Source organism: Coloeus monedula, assembly GCF_965178545.1.
Source record: "Coloeus monedula genome assembly, chromosome: 17".
Classification (NCBI taxonomy): Eukaryota; Metazoa; Chordata; class Aves; order Passeriformes; family Corvidae; genus Coloeus; species Coloeus monedula.
Genome location: NC_138797.1, coordinates 1,621,696 through 1,647,789, shown reverse-complemented (window position 1 = coordinate 1,647,789; position 26,094 = coordinate 1,621,696). Strand labels below are relative to the sequence as shown.

The window sequence follows — 26,094 nt, the reverse complement described above, 5'->3', positions numbered from 1 at the left end:
GTCCTTATTTTTCTACTGCATTTGTTCTACCACAGTGCCATTTTCCACCATGGTTACTCCATGCCACAAGCACAAGGTGCCCATCCTCTACATTTAGATGTGTACTGCAGCTGCTGCATGTCTCTTTAAAGGATAATCACCATTACTGATTATGGAATCATTTATGGTGCCTCTGTGGGACCCAAATTCCATTCAAATTGGTGCTTTTTAGAGGCCAATGCAAAACAAAACCATGAAAAAAGTTACACTCAGCAACACCTTCTTTACTCATCTCTTGTGTTTCCTCCTCCAACAGTTCACACTCCACACCATCTGTTCCAACCGCTCACAGAGATTTGGGCACAAATCTGAGAACTTCAAGCACTTTGTAACATCATTCCAAACCTTTCATCTTCTTACATCCAGAAACAAAGGTGGTCTCCAGTACAATGCTGGCTGAAGAGGACAGTGGCAAGAGAGACCTTCCATGACACATGGAGGTAATTCTGTATGGGCAGAGTGACTTTCTTGTAAGATGCAGCCCCTTCAAGTATTTCCTGAGGAGCAGCTTTTCCCAGCCCCAGCACATGATGCAGAGTTGCCCCAGCACTGGCTTTTGCCTGGAGGACACCCCACATGGGTACATTAAGTATTTTCAGTAGCTTAAGGATCACACAAAGGTAAACAAACCCATGGTAAACCCCAAAACATCTCACTGCACAAAACAAATCAGGCCACAGTCAGATCTTTAATAAAAGCACTTGAAGTCATCAGTGACAAACATGATACAGCAGACATGACAACTCGGAGAAATCAAGTTGGGGGTAGCAGTGTGCTGCTGGTGTCTGCAAAGGATTGAACAAGGACCCTAAACCCAACCATCCCCTCAGTGGCTCCTCAGCTGTTCACAACACACTTGGTAAGGCTGCTAAAAGTCTCTCTTGCCTCACCCCTCCTCAAGCTGGTATGGCACAAGCACAAAACTGTCTTTGTTCTGACCAAAACCAATGGAGTAAATTAACCCAGGAAAAAACTCCAGCTCTTATCTCTGAGTAGGAGGCTAAGTTGATTTTACAGCACAGAGACCAAGCAACCCACATCCCCCCTATTTCCTCCAGTTTCACAATATGCACTTTTACCAGGGCACTGTTGTGGAAAGGGGCCTGGCACTGCCAGTCTCCTAATGGGATTCACCTGATTGGAGCAGGACATGGCAAAAGCATCTCCCTGCAGAAACCGTTCCCCACCTCACTGGTGAGCCTGTTCAAAGCTGTCAGCCACTTGTATGGCAAGACTACACATTCTCATTTAGCCACCTTCTGTCCTGCTCCCCTTATTGGAGCATTAGAAACCAACAAAAGGTGCATGGGATCCTTTTCACTGTGACAATAGCTAAGTAACCAATTCTAATTCCAGGAGTCAGTGATCCTCTTCCACTGACAGGGCCCTGAAGGTTCCCTGGTAAGAGGAGGGGCTGTGCAGCACTGAGAGGAAAATGGCAAAAGGCTTGTCCTCAGAAGCCCAGCACACACAAGAGCTTTGGAAGGTTGCTTCCCTGCACTTTGGTCTTTGGGTAGTGCCACCTGCTCAGTATCTGTAGTGGTCTGGCTTGAAGGGCCCATCTCTGGACAAACCCAGGTATTTGGCCTGTTTGTCACTCAGTTTCGTCAGCTTCACACTCAGCTTGTCCAGATGAGCAGCAGCCACAGCTTCATCCAGCTAGAAAACAAAACATTGAGACAAGAATATTAAGAGAACAGAGCCCTATTAGTTCAGGACATCACAGTCCAGAGGGAGAAATGAGTATGTGGAAACCAACAGCAGCCCCAAAGGGGACTTACACTGACACAGCTTTGCTCCTGCCAACATCCCTCACCTGTCTGAGCACAGACCTGCACTCAGATGGAAGAGCCTTGTGCTTTTGAGGAAGACAAGTTTAAGTTTAAGCGAGACAAAATTTTATACAATCAAACCCATTTCCATCTCATTTACACATTCACATCCATCCAGCAAGCAAAGAACAGAGATCAAACTCTTCAGAGATAAGAATATCCAGTTTGCTAGGATGATTAAGCCCCAGTTTCCACTACAAAGACACCTGGACATATTGCACTGTCATCCTACAAGTCCTAACACTGCAAAAAAATTCCTGTCCTTTCCAGATATCCCGTGTTAGGGGCACATGAATAATGAAATTTATTCCAGAATCTCCAATTCAGCAAGACTACTTATATCTGCTGGCACTGTCTTTATGAAGAATAAAACCTAGGTGGGCTGTAGGACACAAGCTCAGAAAGGTTGATATAATGTCTCTATCCCAGAGGTGTCAGGCAGGTGTATAAACTCAAGACACTGGAGAATGTATAAAGTTAGAAGGCAGTTAAGGAGCTCCAGGAGCTTGGTACAGAAGAAACAGGAGGATGGTGAATGAGCTGCTGTGTCAGAGGGGGATGTACAGGCACAGGGGATATTCAGAGGTAGAAAGGACACCACAAGCAGGGATCAAGGACAAGTTTGACCATTTGTAATTCCTGCAAAAAACAGGCAATCATTGCTACAGAAACAGATACAAAGTAAGTCTAAATCCCAGCAACATAGCAAAGACTGGCAATATTTCCCTCACATTAGTTAAGTAGACATGAAAGGCTGCAATATAACTGAAGGGCAGTAAATCAACTAAACAATCAAGGGCCAAACCTGCAGCTTGTGGGAACCAGCAGGGCCTAAATGATTCAAAAACTAGTCCTGGATCTCCCCCTCCAAGGGACTGTGGTAACAAAGCCACTACTCTGAAGTAATCCCATGAACCAGCTAAAAAGCTCCATGTGCACAGAGTGTAACTCACTGCAGCTCAGCCTGCTCACAGTAACCACTGCAGAACTGCCAGCATCTCTTGGGAACCAGCAGACCCAAAGGTGACAAGAGAAAATTAGAAACCTAAGAGGAAATGGTTGAATAATGTGGAAGTGAACAATGAAATCCACCAAAGAGTCAGGTAAACCATGAAAGAAAGAAAACCTACGGGAACGCCTGTGTTTAGAAGGGAAACAAGTATTTAAGCCTAGTACATCCTGTCTGGATGCCATGAAACAAAAGAGGGTCAGAAATTGGATTCATATCTTGTTGATTAGACTGACAGACAAAGCTCTCATATGTGTAATTACCAGTGAATTTAAGACAAGATTTCACCCACTTAAAAAGGAACTGAGTCCCTGACAAGGTTTACAGACTGCAGCAGGGATCAGTTGTTTCAAAGCTGATTGGGACAGCTTGGGAACTTCAAGACTTAGATATAAGAGACACACAAATTTAGATGAAGGTAAGCAGACATTCTCATCTTAAAATCAAAGCTGAGCAGGCAGGACAGATTTGGTGTCAAGAACACAGAGATAAGAGTTTTCCTAGATTTCCAGGAATACACATTGCAGAAATGTGTGCTCGTTTGTAATGGTTGAGCAAAGCAATATTCCTGCAAAGAAAGTTCTGTGTAAGGTACTTGGTAATTGTTAAGTTTTACATTTGGACCTCAAAGCAATTGCACAGAACAAGGAAAGGCACTAGCCCAGAACATTATCAGAGAAAGTTCTTTGTTTTTCTGAGAAGGAGACTGCTTTATTCTTTGAATCAAGCCTGCTGGGAGGCACAGAGTCAAGAGTGTTTTGTCACAGTGGATGAACCTGAGATCACTGCCATATGCTCCCCTAACAGGCAACTTCACATTTAACTGCTCTGGGCATTACTTTTCATTTCCAGTTCAAGTATGCTTACTAAAAATTGTTATTCAGTGAGAGGATGAAACCACATTTAATCAACAACACTGGGCTATCATTTTCACAAGAACTGTCAACAAGACTGTTCCTTTGAAGACAATTATGTGGCAGTTTCCTGATCAACTCCTACACTGCATTTCTGGTATGCTTTGCTTGATCCTTAACTGATGAGTTTGGAAACTTAAGTCCTTCAGAAAACACCGCATTACATACACATTCTGCTTCCTAAATGGAAAGTATTTTCACATTTGCTCTCACACCTGGTTGTGTTCCAAAGGCAGTGTGATTTAACTCCAGCATCTTTTTCCATGAGCCATCTCAAATTCTCAGTCTTGTTTTGGAAAATTAAAACCAGGTTAGTTTTCTAAAAGGAATTTGCAAGCTGTGACACGATCCAGACTTTTCCAAGAACAAAGAATGCAGAGATAAATTTAAAGGGAAATCCAAGGAAATCTGTCATTTATCCTTTGTGAAGTTACTAGAACCAGATTGTGATAACCCTCTCTCAGGTGCAAATGGGATCAGGACTCTTACCACCCACAATAAAAGGGATTCAGTTTCACTCCAGCTTCAACTCTGCCCACTACATTTTGCTGCTGGACAAGCTTGTGGAAGGAACAAGCTGATGGGGAGAAGCTTTCCAACTACCCTGAGGCAGCACAGGGCTTCCCAGCACCTTAGAGAAGTCAAAAAGTGCCTGGATGTTCTATCACAGGACAGGCAAGTCCCAGTTTTGCACACAAAAGAACAGCTCATTCATACCCAGCACATCCAAACCCAAACATCCTCTGAAGGACAGAACCACTTTGCAACAAAAACCTTCATCAGGAAATGAGTTCAAGCCCAAACAAAGCCACACCTGAAGTTGGCCTCCTTAGCAGCACCTTTGCGTGCCTGTCACTCACCTTCTTCGGCAGGAAGTGGACCCCCACGGCGTATTTGTCACTGTGGGTCCAGAGCTCGATCTGTGCCAGCACCTGGTTGGTGAAGGAGTTGCTCATGACGAAGCTGGGGTGGCCCATGGCACAGCCCAGGTTGACCAGGCGGCCCTCGGCCAGCAGGATGATGTGGCGGCCATTGCGCAGGGTGTAGCGATCCACCTGTGGGAGCAGCGGTGCCACAGCCACGTCAGGCACAGGGCGAACCTGGGGGGCTTGGGGGGCCTCCCTCCCTCTCAGCAATCCAGCACTGCAGCACTTGAATTGTACCAGAGACCCCTCCCTCAATCCCAGCCAGTGTTTGCAAAGCTTGCAGCAACCCTGCGCTTCACAGCACACCCATCTTGGCATCTGCTTCGTATTTAACCAGCCCCCCAATTTATTTAACCAGCCCCCCAATTTATTTAACCAGCCCCCCCAATTCTCCTGGCTTTTCCACGTGCGTGCAGTCCCAGCCAGCTGTGGTGGGAACATGCTGCTTGCAGTAAACCCCAGTTCATCTGTGCCCAGTGGTCACAACTGGTGTGGGGAGACAGGGAAGAGGGAACAGCTCTGCATGCAGCAGTCCAGAGCCTTGGCATCTAACACAGCATAACAGCCAGAGCCCTCAGCCTGCTGAAGGTCCCCTGGAATTGGTCCCACCTCTGCAGGCCAATACATTCAATAAAAAGCTGTCCTGGCTCCTGGTGTACCCTCCTTTGCTCTTGGGGGACCACACGTAAGATCCTCCCTGAGCTACCCCAGGGAGAGCAGGACTTTGCACACAGAATCCAGGCTCAAATGGGTTAAGGAGACAGGTCCTCAGCTCTGAGAGTCCCACACAGCTCAGGAGATAGATAATGTCACTGTCCCACATAGCTCAGGAGATGATGTCACTTAGCATGTGCCCCAACTACCTGGGCCAAACTGGACTCCTGCAATGTAAAACTCAACCCTGCTTCTCCTTTCCACCTCTCACTAGCTCCTCTCTGCCCTGCCTTTACCCTGGAGGAGGTTACAATATTAAACCAATTAATGAAACACCAATATGGCCCACAAGTCACAAGAATATTCAGTATTAACTGGTATTTATTGCTCATGTCATACCAGGCATTTGGGAGCAGAGCAGTTTGGAAATACTTAAAACATAATCAGCAACACACTTTAACAAAACCTAATGCTTCAGAGCATTTATCTTCTGCTAGCACAGAACAGCAACTGTGACAGACCTAAAAGGGTCCCTCTCCACAGCTGTATTTAAACTTTAGAAGCCAGAAGTTACTTAATATTACGTAAAATGCATCATTTTCAATTTTGTTCTTAAAGTTTTGGCCTGTAAGTTAAAAGCCACATGGGATGAGGCTTTAAGTGTAACAATACCATCTTCTGAAAAAACATCCTTGTGCAGGACTTTAGCAGAGATGTCAAGAGCAAACCCATCCAAACCATTTTTTCTTTAACAGGTATTTTGCCTTCAGAGCAGGTCTGTGCCTCCACCTGCCTGCCTCAGCTATGCTTCAATCACAGCACCATTTTCTGCTTCTTGAGATCACATGACAGATTGTGATTTCAGCACAACACATGCAGGCAGTAACCACCTCAAAGGGCAGCCCTAAAGCAGTCTTGCTTTCTCCTGCCCAAAAGCACTCAGCACTCAGGTGGGGTGAGAACAATCCCCACTGAGCAGCTGCAGCTATCATTTTGGATGCAAATTTTCCATTGTGGACCACCAGTGACATGCTCCATCCACCCAAAAAACACCATGATTATGGGAGGAAGCAACAAAACAAAGAAGGAACCAGATGGGAAGCAGAACATGAAAAATCCCAAGAACAGCTACAATATTACTTACAACAAACATTACATTTACAGATTGAACTACTAAAAGATAGCTGAGCAGTTAAAGTAGCATTTCAGTTTTGAAGTCTGAATTGGGCAGTTTAGGTGTCAAAATCTTATATCTTTATATAATAGCCACACAACTTGCCCCTGGACAGCTCCTGGCTTGTGCACAGAACCCCACACCTTCAGCAACCTGTGCTAACAGGGTCATTCAATGCACAAGGGAACATAGAAAATGTAAAATTAATGCACAAAAATAAATACAAAGTAGTAGTGGTACCAGCAGAGGCTTAAGTCAGTACTGTGGAAACACATCTCATATACAGACAGATAAACAGGCTCATTCATAAGCTCAGGAAATTGCTCCAGAAGTAGAATTCAAGTTACCCAAGCAATAAGCTCCTTTCCACACACAGACAAATGCCTCCTCCTTTTTCCCATTGGAATTTACCTGGCTCTGGACTTTCTGCCTGCTTTGCACTTCCCTGCACACTATATGGGAATAATTTATTTATGAGCTGAAGTTCATTGACCTTGACCTTCCCTTCCCCTCTCGAGTTGAGTTTGTGCTGCAGGTCAGTCTCTGATACCCAAACACAGCTGAGCAGGGCTGTGGTGCAAACCCAGAGCAAAACCAACCTGCCAGCTTTTCAGTAATAAGGCTATTTCCTCCTTAACTGTCCTCTGAATGCATCACATGAGCCAGAATGGCACACTAAGATGTTTTTCTTACTGAAGTATTAAATATCTCTTACATCTGCCCAGCACTGGTACTGAAACTTCCATGCTGGACATGGTCTCAATTACTGTGTACCTCCAGCTGAAGGTAACAACCCTCAGCTCTGACATTAATCCTCTCATCAAGAGAAAGATGTCTTCATAGAAAGTCAGGGATTTTTGCTCTTGATATTATATTCCCCTCTCTGGTTCAGTACACAGAAAAGCAGCTGCCAGGTTTTAGTAAAAATTGGAATATCCAGAACATTAGATTTCTTCAGCATTAATCCATATGGACAACCCTGACCCCAATTCCATTCTTTTCAAAAGGTAATTTAATGGGTTTTTTTATACCAGGAACTTGTTACAGTTTTCACACCTGGGACTACACTGCACCTTACTGCACTCTCATCAATGCCAGACTGGCTCCTCAAAGCAAAGCATACAAAAAGGGATTTACTGCCTCTGTGCAGGTAGTTTGTGTGGTGCCATATTAACACCCAATTGAACATTCAACAGTGTTTACTCTTCAAGCAGTTCAAGGTTTAGTTTTAAAACAACCTGAGCTACCAGAAAGCAGGCAGGTACCTGTGGGCTCCTCTAGGACAAGAGCTGCTGAGCACAGGCAGCTCCACTACGACCATGGGCAAGAATGAACCTGAACATAGTGAGAACTTGAGGGTATAACTTCAGACCTGGTTAAGGCCATGCAAAGTGTCCCAACTTACCCCTCACAACTGCTTAGTAAGACTTTGATGTGGGTGACCAATAAGCCACAGGGGAGTTATGAAAACTGGAAGGACAGATGGAGCTCTGAGAGTTATGTTTGGGTGTGGTGTTATTAAAACAAAACCTGTCCCAGAATCCTGCTATCAGCAAGAACACTCCCTCTTCAAAGATAGCCAGAAGTGCCACACCAAGTCAGGTAAAGTCTGGTTTGATTTATGTGATGTTCTCCTTCAATGCTGGTGCCACAAAACGGTTTTGATCTAGTTCAGTTTTGTTCCTCTGTTTTAAGACACAGTTGAAAAGCTGCAGTTTTCAGATTCTGATTTTCCTTGTGTAGCTACAGGCACAGCTTAAAGCAAATGCATGGTGGACATGCAATCTGAGCAAGGATAAAACACCCTGCCTGGTCTGCCCACACAGGTTTCTAAAATGAAGCCACCAAGTATGGAAGAGAAACCCAAGTTTGGCAGAGCTCCAGATAGGCTTTCCTGAGGTTTCAATCTCAGAGTAGACTAAAACAACACACCACACTTTGAAAACAAAGAGGTATGAATTTTTTCAAACCCTGGCAGAATCCCAAAAGACTTTCCATTGACATTCCCTCAGGACCACAACTGTTCTGCTGCTGAGCAGTACATGAGCAAACAGCTTCACAAGAGGAAATTCAGACCAGGCACCAGGCAATCTATGGGCTCTGCTCTTAAGTTTTACGGGGTCTCTAATGGTCTGCTCTGTATTCCTCATCTAACTTGCTTTCTGCAGCTGAAATCTGGCATTGTTTTCAGCTCAGGGCTATCAAAGCAAGCACACTAGCATACCCTCTTGCCCATGCCCCAAACATCAAAGCTGACTTGCCATAAGGAATGGACTTGATGCAATTAATTGTCTACACAACCAGCACTAAGGGTAGGCTCCTATCTCTCAAGGAAGAGGGAACACATGGAGAAAAATGTATCCATACCAGGCACCGCTCCCCAGAGGTCACCCTGAGGGACTTGGGCACTGGCTGGAAACAACTGCTTTGATGCCAACCCAAGAATATCATGTGCAACTTGTTCCAGGTAAGCAGAATCTGCATTCTGACCAGAGCAACAGTGGCTTCCAACAAAGCTAGAAACGCCAAAGAACCTGAAGAGAAAATCTCCTTTCTAGAAATGGACACTGAGTAGCTACTGCTTTTTTCCAGCAGGAGAGCCTGTGCAAAGGCTGCCTCACCTGAGGTTTGACATTCACTGCCTCCACTGCATTGTCATTCAGCCACTTGGCATCAACTTCCACATCAAAATGGCCAATATTACACACTATGGCATCATCCTTCATCTGCTCAAAGTGCCTGCAAAAGAAAAAAAAGTTGTACCAAAAGTTAATCCAGAGTTTTCTCCCTCAGCAGATGCTCCAATCCACAGCCCTGACAAGTGCCCAGCTCAGTAACTGCACTGACTCTCACAAGGTGTGAGGGGCTGGTAACCCCTCCAGGCATGAGAAGTCTACTGGAAAAGACTTCCAAGCTTCCAGGGAAGGACATTTCCCCAAGGATATAAGAGCTTACTGGAGAGAAAGTATTTTCCCCAATATAAAAAGTAATAAAATTTTGTTCAGTTGGTCAAAACAAATACCTGCAGTTATTCTCCTTCTTACACAGAAGAAATCATTTTCTTCATGACTTTGAAGTTCCCAGCAGATTTACATCTCTAGACATTAATGGCCTGATCTCCTCCCACCTAATCTGATCTTCTATTACAACATGTACAGTCAATGGCAAAGAAAGGAAGGAATTTGTGTGCAGCTGGGGCTATAAACTGAGATCTAAGCAGCAGTAACCAAACACTGCAGGGCAGCTCATTGAGAACAGGCTGGTTTCAGCTGCTATATGCATCCACAGATGCAATCACTTTCAACCTTTACCTGCCTCTTCTGTTCACATTTGTTTGGCCTAACACAGAATTCAGCCCTGAAGCCCTCATTCTCCAAAAGTCAATTTATCCCTCTGCAGCTTTTGTTTCTCCATCATTACATTCCATAAGCCAGGAACAACTGCAATCTGGCAACATCCAACAAAACTGAAAGACCAAAGGCTTAATTTCTCACTAAATTCATGCTAAATTCTGACGTCCAGAGATCACTGTGTGCTAACCTTCACCATACTGCTGACAGGTTATGGTTGTATTTTAAAAAAGAAACCTGGTTGTACAGGTATGCTTTCACTAAAACAACTGGCTGCTTTTTCACTAAAGCCATACCTGCCCTGCACAATGTCAGTGCAGCCAGTGGTGGTGACAAAGATGTTGCCCTCTTTGCAGGCCTCCTCCATGGTTGTAACTTCATAACCTAAAAAGAGAAAAGGTTACTTTTCTACACAACCACCAACATTTATTAACAAGTGGGACACAATACTAGAAGTAGAAAAGTACCGAGAAAGAATGAGTCAAATATTTTTGCTGACACCTGGCCTAGGGATGATGCAAGGTAGTGGGATACTGGTCTTGCTGAACACCAACAAGGCACAAAACCCATTCATCCCTCATCCTTTCCAAATCTGCAGATCTATGCATTCAATGTCCAGAGGTATAGTCTGGCACAGGACTCAGACTGGATTCAGGGGGTTGAATTTGCCAAAAGTGCCCCCACCACACCTGCAATTCTTGTCAGGTATGAACAGAAATGGAATAAACTGGTACCAAGAAGCACAGTTACATGAGGCACCCACAGAAGAGAAGGAGCACAGCTCCAGAGCATGCCCTGAGCTCAGCTGGAAAAAGAGAGCATGGCATTGGCTCTCCAAAAAAAAACCTACTAAACATAAGGCCTGGCATTTTTTACTGTTTTAATTCCAGTAAAGTCTTATCCCATGCTGGAGGTTAGAACCGCACAACTTGAGGACACTCCCTCAGCCTTTACCCCACACTATGGTTGGTCTCTGAATCCTTGACTCCAAATACATCTTCAAAGCCTCTAGTAACCAACTCCTTCCCTTACTGCAAGGAAGGGATTCCTACAGTTAAACTGGATTCAATTGTACCTCAGCAGGCACAGGGCTGAAACCCACTGAACCTTTCTTGGCCAGATCTCATTTATTGCTCTACACTGCATGTGCAGAGACCCTGTCAGATGCCTGAACTCCTGCTCTGCTTCAGCTCCCACCTTCCATGGCTGCCTGGAGCGCGTTGATGGGGTCGATTTCGGTGATGATGACTCTGGCTCCAAAGCTCCGCAGGGCCTGGGCGCAGCCCTTGCCCACGTCCCCATATCCTGCCACCACTGCCACCTTCCCAGCAATCATGACATCTGTGGCACGCTTGATGCCATCGATGAGGGACTCTCTGCAGCCATAAAGGTTATCAAACTTGCTCTGAGGAAGGAAAGGGAGCAGTTTCAGAATAGAGGAAAGCCACTCAAGTGAAATTTCCTTAGAGAAAGAAAATGGACTTATGTGCAAGTACTACGAGAGTCACCTAAATACTATAGTCACCATGAGGGACAGGAATTAGAGAACTTGGTTTGAGGTTTTTATTTATCCAGTTTTAGTCTAGGGAGTTATATCAGACACAGGCTTCAACGTGGTGAGAAGCATTTCATAAATTTCATTGTGTCTACTGACCAGGGGTTGGACTTGTTAAAAACTTGTTAGCAGTAACGTAAATTTATCAAGTGCCTTTCACACCAATGCAGGTCTGAGTTTCTAAACTAGATGTTCATGAGTTCCCTGCTGCTGGTTATCAGATAATAACTGAACCAAGTGCCACAGGAAGGCAAAACACACCAGCAGCACATCATCTTATCTTTGCAAGACATGTCCAGCCTGCAGAGTAGCAAGCTGCCCACATCAATCACGAGAAACTGGTTCCAGCAGACCCAGAAGATCAAAATTTCCCCATGGGAATTTCTTCCTCCATGAAGAGCTACCCTAACACTGTCAAGACCTCATTATTGCTCAGATTTGGAAAAATCCAGCAAGCAGCCACTCACAATAGTGGTCACTGCAACCAGGAACCCCTGGCTTTTATCTCCTAATGCCCCATCACACAACATCCTCCTACTGTAACATTATCACATGACATTAACAGCCAGATTCTCAAATCAAAACTGCCCAGCTAAGTCAGACATTAAATATTACTTCAGTCCTTGAATACCTTCCTAAACTCAGAAACACACCTTGCTGTACTGGTTTTTCTAATATGCCTTCTTCTCCTTGGACCTTTTGTTTTGACCAGGAAGAGGGACAAACAGATTTGATTATTTGGGGAGTTACAGAGCCCAAGAATTTTTTTAAAGTCTGGCTACTAATGTTCTGCTGTGCTCTCCAAGGAGAAGAATTCACCGTTCACAGCAAAATTCTGGTCTCAAAGCCTGTGCTGGCTTTCTACAGCCTTAGGGCAGCAATTCTTCTTGCTTTCACTTAACACAGCGCTGTCTGCTACTGGTAATCTTAAGATTAAATTCCCAGAAGCAGCAACCTGGTCTAGTGGAAGGTGCACCCACAACACCTGCAGTTCTTTTAAGTATGAATAGAAATGGGATAAATTGCCCATGGCAGAAATTGGCCAAAGTGTAACAAATTATACCTCAGATCCAGAAATTCTGACTCAGTGCCTATAAACATTATCAGAGGCATATCTGCCATTAATATTTCAGAAAATTGTGTTACCAATCCTTCAAATTCTAAAGCTAGTGCCAGTTGGTATCCTTCTTTCCTAGTCCTGCAGATTTCCCTTGCAGCATGGAGGAAAGCAGCATCATCAGATTTGATTCCCCATCACCAAATCCCCCAACTGCAATCAAAGCCTTCCAGGTGTCTGTGTATTCCCATGCAGGCAAGAGAGCAGAGTGCTGGATGCAGACATCTGTCCCACCCAAAATACACTCAAGTGGCAGAAGGGAAGAACAGAACTGGCTGCTGTACCTGCCTCCTCTCTCCAAATGTCAGCACAGGAACCTGGCACCAAGTGGAAATATCAGACTAGGAGAGCAGAATTTGTCAGCTCAGTTGCACATTTTCCCAGAGATATCTAACTGTGGTTAGTGCAAATCTTGTACTGTATAAATACCAAACAGTACTTGAAAACAAGCACTTGTTTGGCACTAGGATCCCAAATCCCTTCAAGAGGCTTTGTTAGAAACATCTGAACTTCCAAATCTACTAAACAGTATTAATAATTATTATGCAAGAGGCACAAATCTGGGTGAAAAGGATGTAACGGAATAAACTTCTTCCAACATGAACTGGATTCCAGCCCACTACCTATGAAGTAAGTGTCAGGTCCATCTCAGTGAGCAAAAAGGAGACAGCAAACTGCAGAACAGGCAGGCCAAACAGGAGAACTGCCAACCCACCAGGATTATGTTTGCATAGGAACTTGAAATAGATTCAGTAATTCGATTTTAAAAACATCAAGATACATAAACCTTTAGTACACCTTTAATTCCCACTATAATTCATCTGCAGCCAAAAAGCACAAGCACCCTTTAAACATCATTTCACTTCATCCTCAATTCACCAGGGTGTATCTCGGCAGCAGTACCAAAGCTAAGCAAGGGATAAATATCTCCCTCCTGCCCTCTCCTTTGCAACTGCTGCTCACAGAGATCAACCACAGGCTGACCAACCAACCCTAACCAGCACAAGCTCATGCAAGTCACACTCGCTTTTCCAGCTGCTACCTGACACGTACTGGGGAGCTTTAAGCTGCTCAGAATGAGGACAGGCTCCTTGCCACAGGTACTGACTGTGCCCCTGGAGCCATGACCTCCAAAGGTGTTTTCACCTTTATTATTAAATAGCAGAAGAATGTACATTCTTACATACAAAAAGCTCTCGAGGTCCTGACAACGGGGTATTTACAATGGCACGTCCCATTAGAGACATCAAGGGCTCACTTTAAGGCTATGGTGGAAATCTCTGTTCCAACCCAGATCAGGAGAAGCTCAGCAAGAGAAGGAATACTTTCACGGGAATGACAACATCCCAACACCAAGCTGGTCAGAGAGCAGAAAAATGCAGAAGGGCTCGTTCTGTATTACCTTGGTGACAGAGTCATTCACATTGATAGCTGGAACTTTCAGGGTCCCGTTGGCCTTCATCTTGTACAGGTTGTGAACCCCAGTGGTTGTCTCTTCTGAAATACCTCTAATTCCTGTGGGGAGAGTAAAAGGATTCACCTTAGCTGGAGTCAATGCTGTGCAAACCAGGATGTCCAGGTGCTGGGAGCAACTCCTAGAGGCTTAAGACAAGCAAACCCTTGGCAGAGAGCAAGGAAGAGATAAAAACCCTCAAACAACTGCAGAAACACCAGAGGATGCGCTTCAGAGCCACACACCTCTGCACCCTCTGGTGCTGTACACCCGGACTCCTTAGCAGGCTGTAGCAGCCCAGCTCCTGGGGGAAGGTAGGCAGGTGCTTTGCCGCAGCCCCTCGGGGTTGGTTTGCCCGGCGGGACAGGATCGGTGCCAGGATCGGTGCCAGGATCGGTGCCCGGGGCCGGAGCAGCTCCGGCACAAGCGGCGGCACCGCCCCCGGCCGCGCTCCGCGGCGCCGCAGCGCCCTCTGCTGACACCCCGGGGCAGCCCCTCAGCCCGGCCCCCACAGACCCACAGAACGTCCTGAGCCGGGAGGGACCCACAGGATCACCCAGCCCAGCTCCGGGCCCTGCACAGACACCCCAACAACCCCACCCTGGGCATCCCTGGCAGCGCTGTCCAAACGCTCCTGGAGCTCTGGCAGCCTCGGGGCCGTGCCCATTCCCTGGGGAGCCTGGGCAGTGCCCAGCACCCTGTGGAGGAAGAACCTTTCTTTCCCTGATATCCAGCCTGACCCTCCCCTGGCACAGCTCCAGCTGTTCCCTGAGTCCTGTCACTGGTCACAGAGCAGAGATCAGTGTCTTCCCCTTCTCTTCCCCTCACGAGGAAATTGTAACTCAATGAGCTCTTCCCTCAGTCTCCTCCAGCTGAACAGACCAAGTGCCCTCAAGCCACTCCTCATATGGCGTCCCCTCAAGGCCCTTCATGATCCTCATGATCTCCTTTGGACACTCTCTAACAGTTTAATATCGTTCTTATATTGCAGTGACCAAAAGCACACACAATATGCAAGGTGAAGCTGCCCCAGCCCAGAGCAGAGCAGAACAATCCACTCCCTGGCCTGGCCAGCAACACTGCTCCCAATGCCCCCAGGACACAGTGGGCCCTCCTGGCTCTCAGGGCACTGCTCACCCACAGATGCCAAGTCCAGTCCAAACCTGTCCTCACTGCTCAAAAAACCCAGTGTGAGCTAGTCCAAGCCCAGGTAAAGCCTGAGAATGAGCCATGAGACCCTTCTGTTGCTCCCCAGACCACTCTGTGGCACATAAAGGAAATTGGACCAACAGCATTAGAAGAACTTGATTAACCTGGAGAACAGAGGGCTCCAGAGAGAGTTCACTGCAGCCTTTCTGTACTTGAAGGGGGCTTATAAGATGGGGACACATTGTTTTTAGCATGGCCTGTTCCAACAGGACAAGGGGGGATGGTTTTAAACTGAAAGAGGGTGACTCAGACTAGCTGTAAGGCAGGTTTGTTTTTTTTTTTTACAATGAGGGTGGCATAGGCTGCCCTGACAAGTGCTGCATGTCCCATTGCTGGGAACATTCAAGGGGCTCTGAGCAACCCGAGTTGAAGGTGTCCTGCCCACTGCAGGCAGGTTGGACTAGATGGCCTTTAAAAGGTCCCTCCCAAAGCAAACCATTCTGTGATTCTATGATTAGGCTGACTGATCCCCATCACTTGTGTCTCACCACAGAGTCCTCCGTAGCCCCACTCCCCTGATGGTCACCTGCTGAGGGAATGCATTCAGGCTTTGGCATATTTAGGGCTTGCTAGGAGGGGAGAGGACAGTTTAAAGTTCACCGTGCAGCCTCATGCACAGCGAAACGGAGGATCTGTAGACAGTCTCCAAAAAGCATCAGTTTCCAGAGCAACTGCCTGGATCAAGGATAGTCATCCCCTCGTGAAGGAAAGCTTTTGGAGGTTGCAGCAGGAACCTCCAGTTCAAACCTGCCCTCTCTCTCTTCTGGTGTATCTGTCAAGCAGGAGACAGTCCTCATCCTTCAAAGGCTCTAAAGATGACAGTCCTGAGGTTAACAGATTATCCTTCCACGGCACTAAGCAGACCTCACATCCTGTATGCCAACAACTTCCCCTTCCTGGAGGCACCCAAGCACTGCTCCAGGTGCCATCTACAGCTGGTCTAAACCACTCTGCAGCTGCCCCAAGTGCTGCCTATACCACTTATGGTCAATGCCTGAGTGATGGGGGAGCAGAGAAGGGCCTGCAGCAAGGACAAGGTTGAATTAAACTGAGACAGCCCTGCTAAACTCTCAGACCTGCTTTGCTCCCCCGTATTTCTGACCTGAGCAATGAGCAAGTCTGATGAATGAAATCACAAACAAGCCAATCTTCCCCACACAGGTCTTTGGCATGGATGCCAGAGAGCTCCCTTGCACAGATATCTTTCCCCTTTGGTCAGTTCTCATTTTCCCCCTTCCTACTTTTCTTTATCTTGGTATTAAGGGCATTTGGCTTAATGGAATAAGCCAACAGTACAAAGGCCATTCTGCCCTCTAACTGCAGGCATACTTCAGGAGAGGGGAAGCTTACTGAACAGTTCCATACACATATTTAACCCATCTCCTAGTTGAAGGAATCCTACTTTCAACTGTTAGCTGCACACTAGGACTGAACTATTTAATTTAGAAGCAGCTGAAGCATGGAAGACAATTCCCTCTAAAATTAGCCCAGAAAACTTATTCCAGCCCTTAATTGTCAAATTGAATTTGGCACTTTCAGCTGCCTCATGCCAAAATGTCTCCTGTGCTCACAATCCACACACTGTGCATGCTCTCCCAATGTCACTCTTGTTCCACCTCCACAGAGGTCAGATACCCCCACAAGCCCTTAGGATATATTAGCCTCTGTTAGCTATAAGATACCAAAACTGGATACTACACTGCTTCATATAAGCAAAGGGTTAAGCACAAAGCTCAGATAAATGAGATCAAGACTCTACTCTGTGGGTCCGTTCTGGAAGTTTTGCTGTTTCCAAGGAGCAAGGGACTGGAAAGTAAAACAAATCAAGTTTGCTCCCCTCTACAGAGATTGGTCTTAATTTACTGAACTGCTGCAAGGAGGTTTTCAACTACAGCCAGTGCAGACAGCCACACATTTTGGGAAGGGAAAAGTTGACAGGTATTGCATCCTCCCTGGACTCTTTAAAACTCCAGAGGAAGAGCCATTCCTATGAATTTAGGAAGCAGATCCAGGCAGTAGGGATGTTTTTCAGAGGCAGACTACAGATGGATGCCAAGACATGAGACAGTGCAAGAGCCATTGTCCTACTGCACTGTATTATGCCAGTCCCTCCCACACCAGGAGCACAAGACAAGCAAGAGGGTGGAAAGGGCTGGAGAGGAGAAATAAAGACAACAGGAGGGCTGGAAGTGAAAGGGGCTCAGCTCAAAGACCCTGGGAACAAGGACACTAACCAAGGTGTGCACGGCAGGGAAACAACCCTGGAAAACAGAGAATGAACATGAAAAATACTTTCTTTGGCCTCTGAAAACACAAGGAAGACAAAGAGGGATGACCAATTGAGGTATTTCTTGGCATCAAACATGGGAAAAGCAAGAGGTCATGAATATCACACAGAAGCAACCCAGGAAGCACAAGACCTTTGATGGAAGAGAGGCTGAGCAAAGACCAATGAAAACCTTTCATTACAGTTTAAATAACACAAAGATGTTGAGTGTTGGATTATGAGTGACATCAGGCTGAGGACGAAGGACAAAGTGAAGCCTGTCACAGAGCGTTTCCCTCTTCCTGGTGCTCCTACCTGCAGCAACACATGGATGAGGAGCAGAGCCCCAGACTCCCCTCACACAGCCCCACTCACCACCTGCCACCTTCAGATTTTTTCCTCCTATCTTCCTACTAAAGCAGAGCACGAGTCAGAGGAGAGCTGATCCAGCAGGCTTCTACAGCTACCGCACCTCTATGAAAGCGCCACCACACCCCACTGTATTACCTTCCAATTTCCTTCACATCCCAAACTAAACGTGCCCTTTAACAACCCTGGGCACCCACATCTTGCTGCAGCAGAGCTGATGGACACTGGCAGGGCTAAGAGGAGTCTGTCATACTCACCAGGCACAGATCAGCCTGGTCATGCCAAATTCCCTTCACATAAATCTTTTACATAAACACAGGCTAGCAACACCACACCGATCAGTTTTACAAACTTGCACTGAAGGCAAATCAAAGCAAGAGTGCCAACCCTCACTCCATCAGCATCTTCACTGACAAACAGAATGAGTATTTAAGGTAGAAAACTGTTCCTTTTCCAAGGAAGGCTACAGGTGGTCATGACTTCATTCAGAACTGCACTAAGAAGATGGGTAAGAAACGCATTAATGGAAAATCGTTAACTGCAAGCAGACATTGAGCAGTTCTAGAACACAGCCCACTTCCAGGAAGCTTTTGGCATGACAGCAGAACCAGTGGTCATTCTCAGGTAATGGGCACAGTAAAGGATGGCCATGACAGGACACTGCAGCTTATGGGCTACAGAGCAGAGGTGGAAACAGCTCCTCCAGGTAACAGATTCTGGTCTTGAACTGTAAAGAATTCTCACAGCCTGTTTGCACATGCCTGTCCCTCATCCCCCACTGTTTTTTACACCAGCAGGGAATTCCTGCAGAAAACATCTCCCCAAATAGTCCCCTAAGCAGAACTGTGCCTGTGAAAATAAAATATGAGTCACCTTTCAGCAGCTGTGGGTATTTGGTATGAACTAGGTTGGTAAGATCTCCACCATCATCCAGAATCATGTTGAGGGGCTGCCCATCCTTGAAGTACAGGGTCTGCTCGATGCACCACAAGTATTCCTCATCTGTCTCCCCTTTCCAGGCAAACACTGCATGGGAACAAACACACACCATTAGCCAGTTTCTTACTCAGCATGTAGTGAAGCAGCCAAAGGAAGATTTCATCAGCAGCTCCCAGTAGCAGCTGACAGACAGATGATTATCTGTGCCTGCAGGCAAGCAAAGACATTTGCACTGAAAAACAGACCTCAGAATAATCACTGTTCCAAGACACAAACATGGTCAAAATGTTGAGACTTCATTGCTCTCATTCTTCTTCCATGTTAAAAAGGAGAAGACAAAGCAAACTAAAGCAGACTCACATCCGCAACACCCCACTCATTAGAAACAGCCACTAGACATATTCATACAGACAAATGAAAACACAACTACAGCGTTTTCTAGCACAGCAGAAAAGAGGGACCAGACTTCAGCATGAGCTAAGCAGCAGAATATAAACTCTTCAGCAACTCTGAGTTTAAATTCTAATCTCTAGCCCAGCACTAAAATCCAAGCTGAGGTGCCTTAACTGCTCTAATTAGGATGTATTTCTACGTCAGTACAGCCCCAGCAACAGGCTGCCACCACTGGCATGTTGCAGTCACCAGGATTTGTGTCTTTCCAGGCATCTGTACTGTCTTCATGATATACTCAATCCTCAGAGGTACTCAGCCACTCAAACACATAGTGGGCACATTATTTACACACTCCAGCATTTGGCTAAATTGTCATGTTTTCACTGTTTATACAGAAAACTAACCTTGAGCCATGAAGAGCCAATCATGCAATTACCTATTCTGAAGGAAAGTGTGTCAGGATCTCATATTGAAGCCAAAGGACCAACATTCCTCTGGGATCTCATAAATTTAGTATGAGAAGTACAATATTAACAAAAAGAGCAAGTTCTAAAAATGAGGATACCAAGGACAAAGGTCAAACACTTTGACAAACACTCAACCTGTAAACGGATCTTCAGTTGAGTTTTGGGTGTTGAAAGCAGCGAGGAAGACAACTCAACATCTAAAGAATCGCACATGGCTCTTTGACATCCCACACCAGAGGCAATGCCTGAAGCTGGTAGTGCCAAAGGAGCTGATGAAGGGATCACATTGCTGCCTTAGAATGTGCCACAGCTGAGGAAAGACTTGTGGCAATAGTTAACTGTAATAGAAATGAGAGACCCCTCCCAAAGCAAAGAACCAGGCTGCCAGAAATCAGATTTAGCATCTGCCAGCAGCTGGGCTCAGGTAATGCAGTTTCCAGCACTGAGGATTGCATTTCCTTAAGCTGAGTTACACAGCAGACAGTTTCAGGTATTTCTACTGATCTGTGAGGAATTGCTGCTTGTTGGAAGGTGACAGTAACAAGACAGCAGCAATCCTGATACAGCACTTAAGGGATATCAGGCAGGAACACAGCTGGGCTAGTTCTAGCCTAAAAATATCTTGGGTATTGATCCTGCCACGTGACAGGCACATGGCAGTTCCCTTGCCTTTCCCAACCCCTATTTAGCACAGAGCTTGCTGGAAAGCACCAAACACCTCCAGCTACACACACCTATACACCACTCCATTTAATCACCCAGCGCTGGTGAGCTGGGTAACACAGAGCCCAACAGCAGCCTTTGCTGGGAGACCTGTGCACAGGCTGATGCAATACAGTCTGAGTCAAATGTCCTGGTTTGTAACAATCACTGCTTCTGATGGGCTGTTTCTATCCTCAAGCTTGTTCAGAAGAGCTTAATGTGTACACAGTTTGATTTAGCAGGAACAGGCAGTACAGCCCAACTCAGAGCCAAACCAGAACATGGAAAACTTACCAGGGATACCAGCTTTTGCAATAGCAGCTGCAGCGTGATCCTGCGTGGAGAAAATGTTGCAGCTTGACCATTGTACCTGGAAAACAAGTTTTGTTTGCTGAACAAAGTTCTGAGATATCAGACACTCTCTACCAAACACGGGAGTTAAAAAGGGAACAAGAGCAGAAAGAAATGAGTGCAGATTCCTGCATTTTTCAGTAGCTCTGCAAAGATAAGTTGAAAACTGGGTGTCTGACTAAGGGAAAATAATGTCACATGGAGAGAAGGTGAATGAGCTTTAGCTGTGCCATATATTCAGCCATGTCACAAGCACTTCTCCCCGACAGCCAGAGCATACTCCAGATCTTCAGGGGTGCCTAACAGCATGGGTTTGGGAAGTTTTGGTCAAATAAAGGTCAGATTTTCAGAATAGCCCCATAGCAAGTGTCTACTGAAGGTATGGACATGCAGCAACACACCTGCTGGCACTCACAAGAGTCAGAAATGCAGCTGAACCATTACACTCAATCCAGGCATTCTCTAAGATAATGCTCACCCACCTCCCACTCTGTGCTCCAGTCATGGAAGCTTTTCCAGCTGAGCTAAGTGTTTTCCTCAGATTTCATAACTAGGTTCAGGCACCTAGAAAAGCAACAGCATGTTGCTGAGTTGCACTGAAAAGGATCTGCACACCTACTGCAGCTCACAGCACCACATCACAGCCACACACCCTCTGCTCCCCACAGGGCTGACTGGCAGCTATTTGCATATTCACTGGTTAAAGAGCTTGAGGAGAGAGGGCAACAAGGCACAACCATCCAGCCTGCTTTCAGATACTCATCCCACTTGATCAATAAGTGACATTTTGAAGTAAGGGCTGCAGTTGGAAGCAGCCTACACAACCAACACTTGTCATGAAAACACACCTGGAAAGAGCACAGGAAAACAGAATCCATAACCTAAAGCTGTACCTCCTCACCTGGGTTTTTTCACGTTTCTCCCATACCAGTACAGATGACATCAAAAGGTGTCATGACATTCAAAGTACACAGAATACCTATATATTGTTTACACTTCAGACTTGATACAGATTTGTCATAGTGACATAGAACCTAGATTAACTGGCACACCTGATGGGCTCAGACCCTAGTATTTACATCACTTGTTATGGGAAGGATTGGTTTTTGTTACAAATTTAGAACTTACACTCTGAAGCACAGAGTATTTACTCTATCCTTGTTATCCCAGCCAAAAAAGGGACACTAACATCACTGTGCTGCAGTGAGCTACATTCTCATTACATGGGATATGATTTCATCAGTTTCATTCTTCCCTCCTTGGCACCAAAGTTCTGACAGAACAGATGAACCAGGGCTGAATCCAAACTCAAATTAAAGCCTCAACTAATCCACAGGCATCAGACAAGGAGTTAACACAGCAGCACACGCCTTCAAAGCTACAACCACAACATTCTTAGAGGAACCAAGTCTCTGCAGGTACCTCCCTGAATGACTCAGATGAGTCCCATATAACACTGATCTGGGGTTGTGCTCAGCTTAAAGCAGCTTGGCAATGTTAAATAAGCACACAGCTGCCTCCTAAGCCAGCCACACTGGGATACAGCAACCAACAGGAGCAGCAAGGAGCTTCCCAAATTTCAATGGCTACTGATTTCCTTTAAATCCTATGGACGGACAAGAGTTCCACATAGAGTGGCTGGAACAAAGCCAGGACTGGACCTCCACATCAAAGCTCTCCTTCAGCACTGCACCATTTGCAGCCACAGGACAGCTCTGAACAGGCTGGGGAGCACCTGCACAGCAGCATGTACCTTCCCAGGCTGAGCTAGCACACTGTCCACATCTACCTCCTCCTCTTTTTGAGGAAATGCCTTCACTGCTACAGAGGAAAACTTCCCCTTCTCCCAGTGCCTTTCAATCAGCATGACACTGCTCAGTTCTTAACTGTTCCCAGAGAGAGCTCCCATATAGGGCACCTCTGGGCAGCCTGAATTCAGGCAGCTAAACTGCAGGAAGAAGGAACTTCAGATCATATACATACTTAACAATCCAGCCAAGTTCCAGTCAGCTCCCTGCTCTGCACACAAGCAATGCAGATTGTGCTCAGATACCTGGCTCTCCTCATGCCCTGAACACTCAGCTGTGATGTTTGAACTTCATTCAGCCAGTCAGGCATGGGACATAAGGCAGTAACTGGCTTCTAAGTATCTCAGACTTTAATATGGATGAGAGTAACTGGCCAGCCCTTGCTCCCTGAGCCACACTGCATCCCTGTTGTTTTCCTGCACAGCTCAAAAGCCAGCACAGCCCTCAGAAAGCTTCATTAGATTTTGCTGACTTTACCAGGGCATTGTGGGGCTCTTAATACAGGCTAATCTGTGCTGGAGGCAGTCCCTAGAGCTGCAGCACGAGCAGCCACAGCATTGCAAGTCCAAGCACAGCCCAGCTGTGTGGGAGCAGCTGTGGGCACTGCCCAGGGCACTGCACACAGGGCACAACAGGCACTCAAAGCTGCAGCTTGTCCACAGGGAACACACACACCCCACACCCCAGAATTGCTCAGGGCAGGCAACAAGCTTCTTGCTCAAGGAGAGAAGACATAATCCATCCACGTGGAGATTGCAGCCTCTTCCAAAGAGTACAGACATTTGCCAGGATTCCGTACGGTGTTACATAAGCAGGAGCAGTGACCTGGCAGAGCGTTACCCAAGAGCTGAGAGAGAAACTCAGAGCCACGTTACCTCAGCCCCCAGCACGATGAGGGTCTCTATGAGCACTGCTGTCTGCACAGTCATATGGAGGCAGCCAGCAATGCGGGCACCTTTCAGGGGCTTGGATGCAGAGTACATCTCCCTCATCTTCATCAGCCCTGGCATCTCATTCTCCGCAATCTCAATGGCCTTGCGACCCCAGTCTGCAAGGCTGATGTCAGCTGCAAGAGAAGCAGGACAGGTGTCAAGAGTTTGAATAGCTGAGACCTTGGTATCTGTTCACACACTTGTGGGTAGGCACTGGCTGCAACAGCTGAACTGAACACCCAGCAACAGCTGGGAGTCAGAGCTGCAAGAAAACCAGACCCTATTAAACCAGTTACTCCCTGGTTTAATAGCCTCCCTCACAGGCTTTCAAATGAGTTTAGACCAAACCTAAAAGCCCCTCAGCAAAAAGCATGCTACTGCAAGAAGGTATAAATCAACTGTGATCTAGTGCACAGATATCCTGAAGCTCATTAATTCAGTAAGCCACAGCCTTAAGCCCTTCTTACAGACACTGCCCGAGCATCCAACACTTCCTACAGGGACTGACTTCCACAGTATTGACCTGCACGTGGGGAGGGGTTGGCTGTAGGGCAGTGGCTCCCCATACACAGAATGCTCCCTAAGAGTGCGCCAGGAGCTGAGTGCCCAGCTCAGCTCCCCCTCCTCACAGCAAAGCTGCAGGTCCTTGGACACACACAAATTATTTTAAGTGACCATAATCACCTTAGTTACCAGTCTGCTTCTACCTTTGTAAAAAGGATCTATAGCAGAAAAGTCCAGCAAAAAATGAGCAAGAGCGGCTTCTGACAGACTCACTGCACTCACCATGGATGTCCAACCCCAGCCTTAAAACCACTAGGGTCAAGCAGGTAATGCCCAGGTGCATCAACTCTACAGCACCAGCCAACACAGTGTCCCTCTTACTCGGTTTGCTCTTTGAGAGATTTCAGAAGTTCACCATTCCCTTTAGGCCACAGTCGGATGCTTTTTTGTCACCTACCTCGTGAACACAGACTGTTTAAAGCACTAAGGAACACCAGGACTCGGAGTTAGACTGCGAGGTTTAATACAGACACGCTAATTGCATTTTGCTGCAGAATGAAGCCTGGGGCCACTGATGCTATTGCACATGCTAGAGCCGACTGGAGCACAGTCTGTACACCACCGGGACTGAAAACTGCCTGAAAATAGGCAAGGAAAGGACCATGGAAACAAATACATCAAGAGGAGGAGGTTTAATCTTACCCCTCTTAAGGGCCTGGTAGCCTTTACCAGGGCTGCTTTAAAAATATCCTGCAGTATTTTAGGTTCAGAGCCTCCAGGGTAAATTATTTATGAATCTGAGCCTTAAAGACTAATGTTCGCTTCTTTGAAAGGAGCCTCCCAGGAACACCCAACTCTTTATAAAAACTGGGGTTGTGAAATTTCAGGTCTACAGAAATACCCGCCAAAACCTTCAGGGCACATGAGTCGAAGGTCCCAGGATGGGAAATACTTTCACCTTCGGAGCGAAGCCTGTTCCCGCCAAGGGCTCTGAGCGGCGGGGGAGGGACGCGGCAGGCGGGCCGGGCCGGGAGAGCGGCACAACCGCGAGTGGGAACCCAGCGGTGCAACATCCCCGAGCCCCCGTCCCCCGCGGCAGCTTCCCCAGCGCACGGGGGCTCAGGCCCGGCTCCTCCGTGGACAGGACCCGCCGTCCTTTCCCCGCGGCCGCGTCCAGCGTGGCGCCGCGGCCGCCGAGGCCGCGCTCCCGGCACCGCACTCGCCCCAGCCCGGGGGAGGCGCCGAGCCCCGTGGGGCCGGCCCAGAGCTCGCACTCACCCACTTTGTAGGGCAGCCGGTCCGACATGGTGGTGCTGCGGGGCCAGCGGACAGGAGGAGGTGGAAGCGGCGCCGGGCGCGCTTTAAGTAGAGGCGGCACCGCCAGCGTGAGGCGGGGCCGGGCTGCGCTCAGGCGCTGGGCCTGGCCGGCGCTTCCTCCGGGCCGGGCCGGCCGCGTGCCCGCCTTTTCTGCGGACAGCGACCATGGAGTCCCCGGGGCTGGGCTGTCCCCAGAACCTGCCCTGTCCCCAGAACCTGCCCCCCACTACCGCTTCTGCCGCAGCTTCAGCCCCGTGCCCGAGCAGGCTCTGGCGGCCGCTGCATCCACCGCTACCGGTGCCAGCACAGGAGCCGGTGTATAACTATCTGCAGGGAGGGCTCAGAGCATGGACCAGGCTCTGCTCCGTGGGGCCCAGCAATGGGATAAGAGGCAACGGGCAGAAAGTGATGCACAGGAAGTTCCACCTGAACATGAGGAAGAGCTTTATCTTGCAAGTGACCACTCACTGGAACAGATTGCCCAGAGAGGCTGTGGAGTCTCCTTCACTGGAGATACTCCAGATCGGTGCTCTGGGATGACTCTGTTTGACCCAGGACGTGGGACCAGAAGCCACACTGTGGTCCCTTCCGGCCTCACCCGTTATGGGATTCTGTAACCCAGAGCCACGTGAAGCTGCAGCAGGTCCCAGAGCAGTGCCAGGAACAGCCCTGATTCCCGATACCCAGCCTGGCCATGTGGGCACTGAGCAGGCAGCACTCCCTGTCTCACTTTCCCAAGAGGATCCAACAGTTGCTCAGTGTGAAGTGTTACCCTGGGGCACCCAGACCCCTCACTGCAGCGGGGCCCAGGGTA

The 26,094-nt window shown here is 47.3% G+C and overlaps 1 protein-coding gene across 1 annotated transcript; it reads right to left on the bottom strand.

The window, feature by feature from the left end:
• Nucleotides 1–708: 708 nt before the first annotated feature.
• On the bottom strand, nt 709–25,323 carry AHCY (adenosylhomocysteinase). Its single transcript, XM_082292671.1, has 10 exons — nt 25,242–25,323; nt 23,403–23,593; nt 20,663–20,738; nt 18,741–18,893; nt 13,973–14,085; nt 11,096–11,303; nt 10,195–10,282; nt 9,170–9,287; nt 4,655–4,849; nt 709–1,698 (listed from the first exon to the last, which is right to left on the bottom strand). Exons 1-10 carry the CDS (start codon nt 25,267–25,269, stop codon nt 1,567–1,569), a joined length of 1,302 nt encoding a protein of 433 aa, XP_082148797.1. The 5' UTR covers nt 25,270–25,323; the 3' UTR covers nt 709–1,566.
• Nucleotides 25,324–26,094: the final 771 nt, after the last annotated feature.

Coding starts and splice junctions, on each gene's coding strand:
- AHCY (XM_082292671.1), bottom strand. CDS start 25,269: ATGTCGGACCGGCTGCCCTACAAAGTGG. Junction 20,739..23,402: donor TCATCGTGCTGGGGGCTGAG/GTAACGTGGCTC, acceptor CTTGTTTTCCAG/GTACAATGGTCAAGCTGCAA. Junction 11,304..13,972: donor TGAATGACTCTGTCACCAAG/GTAATACAGAAC, acceptor TTCCTTCCTCAG/AGCAAGTTTGATAACCTTTA.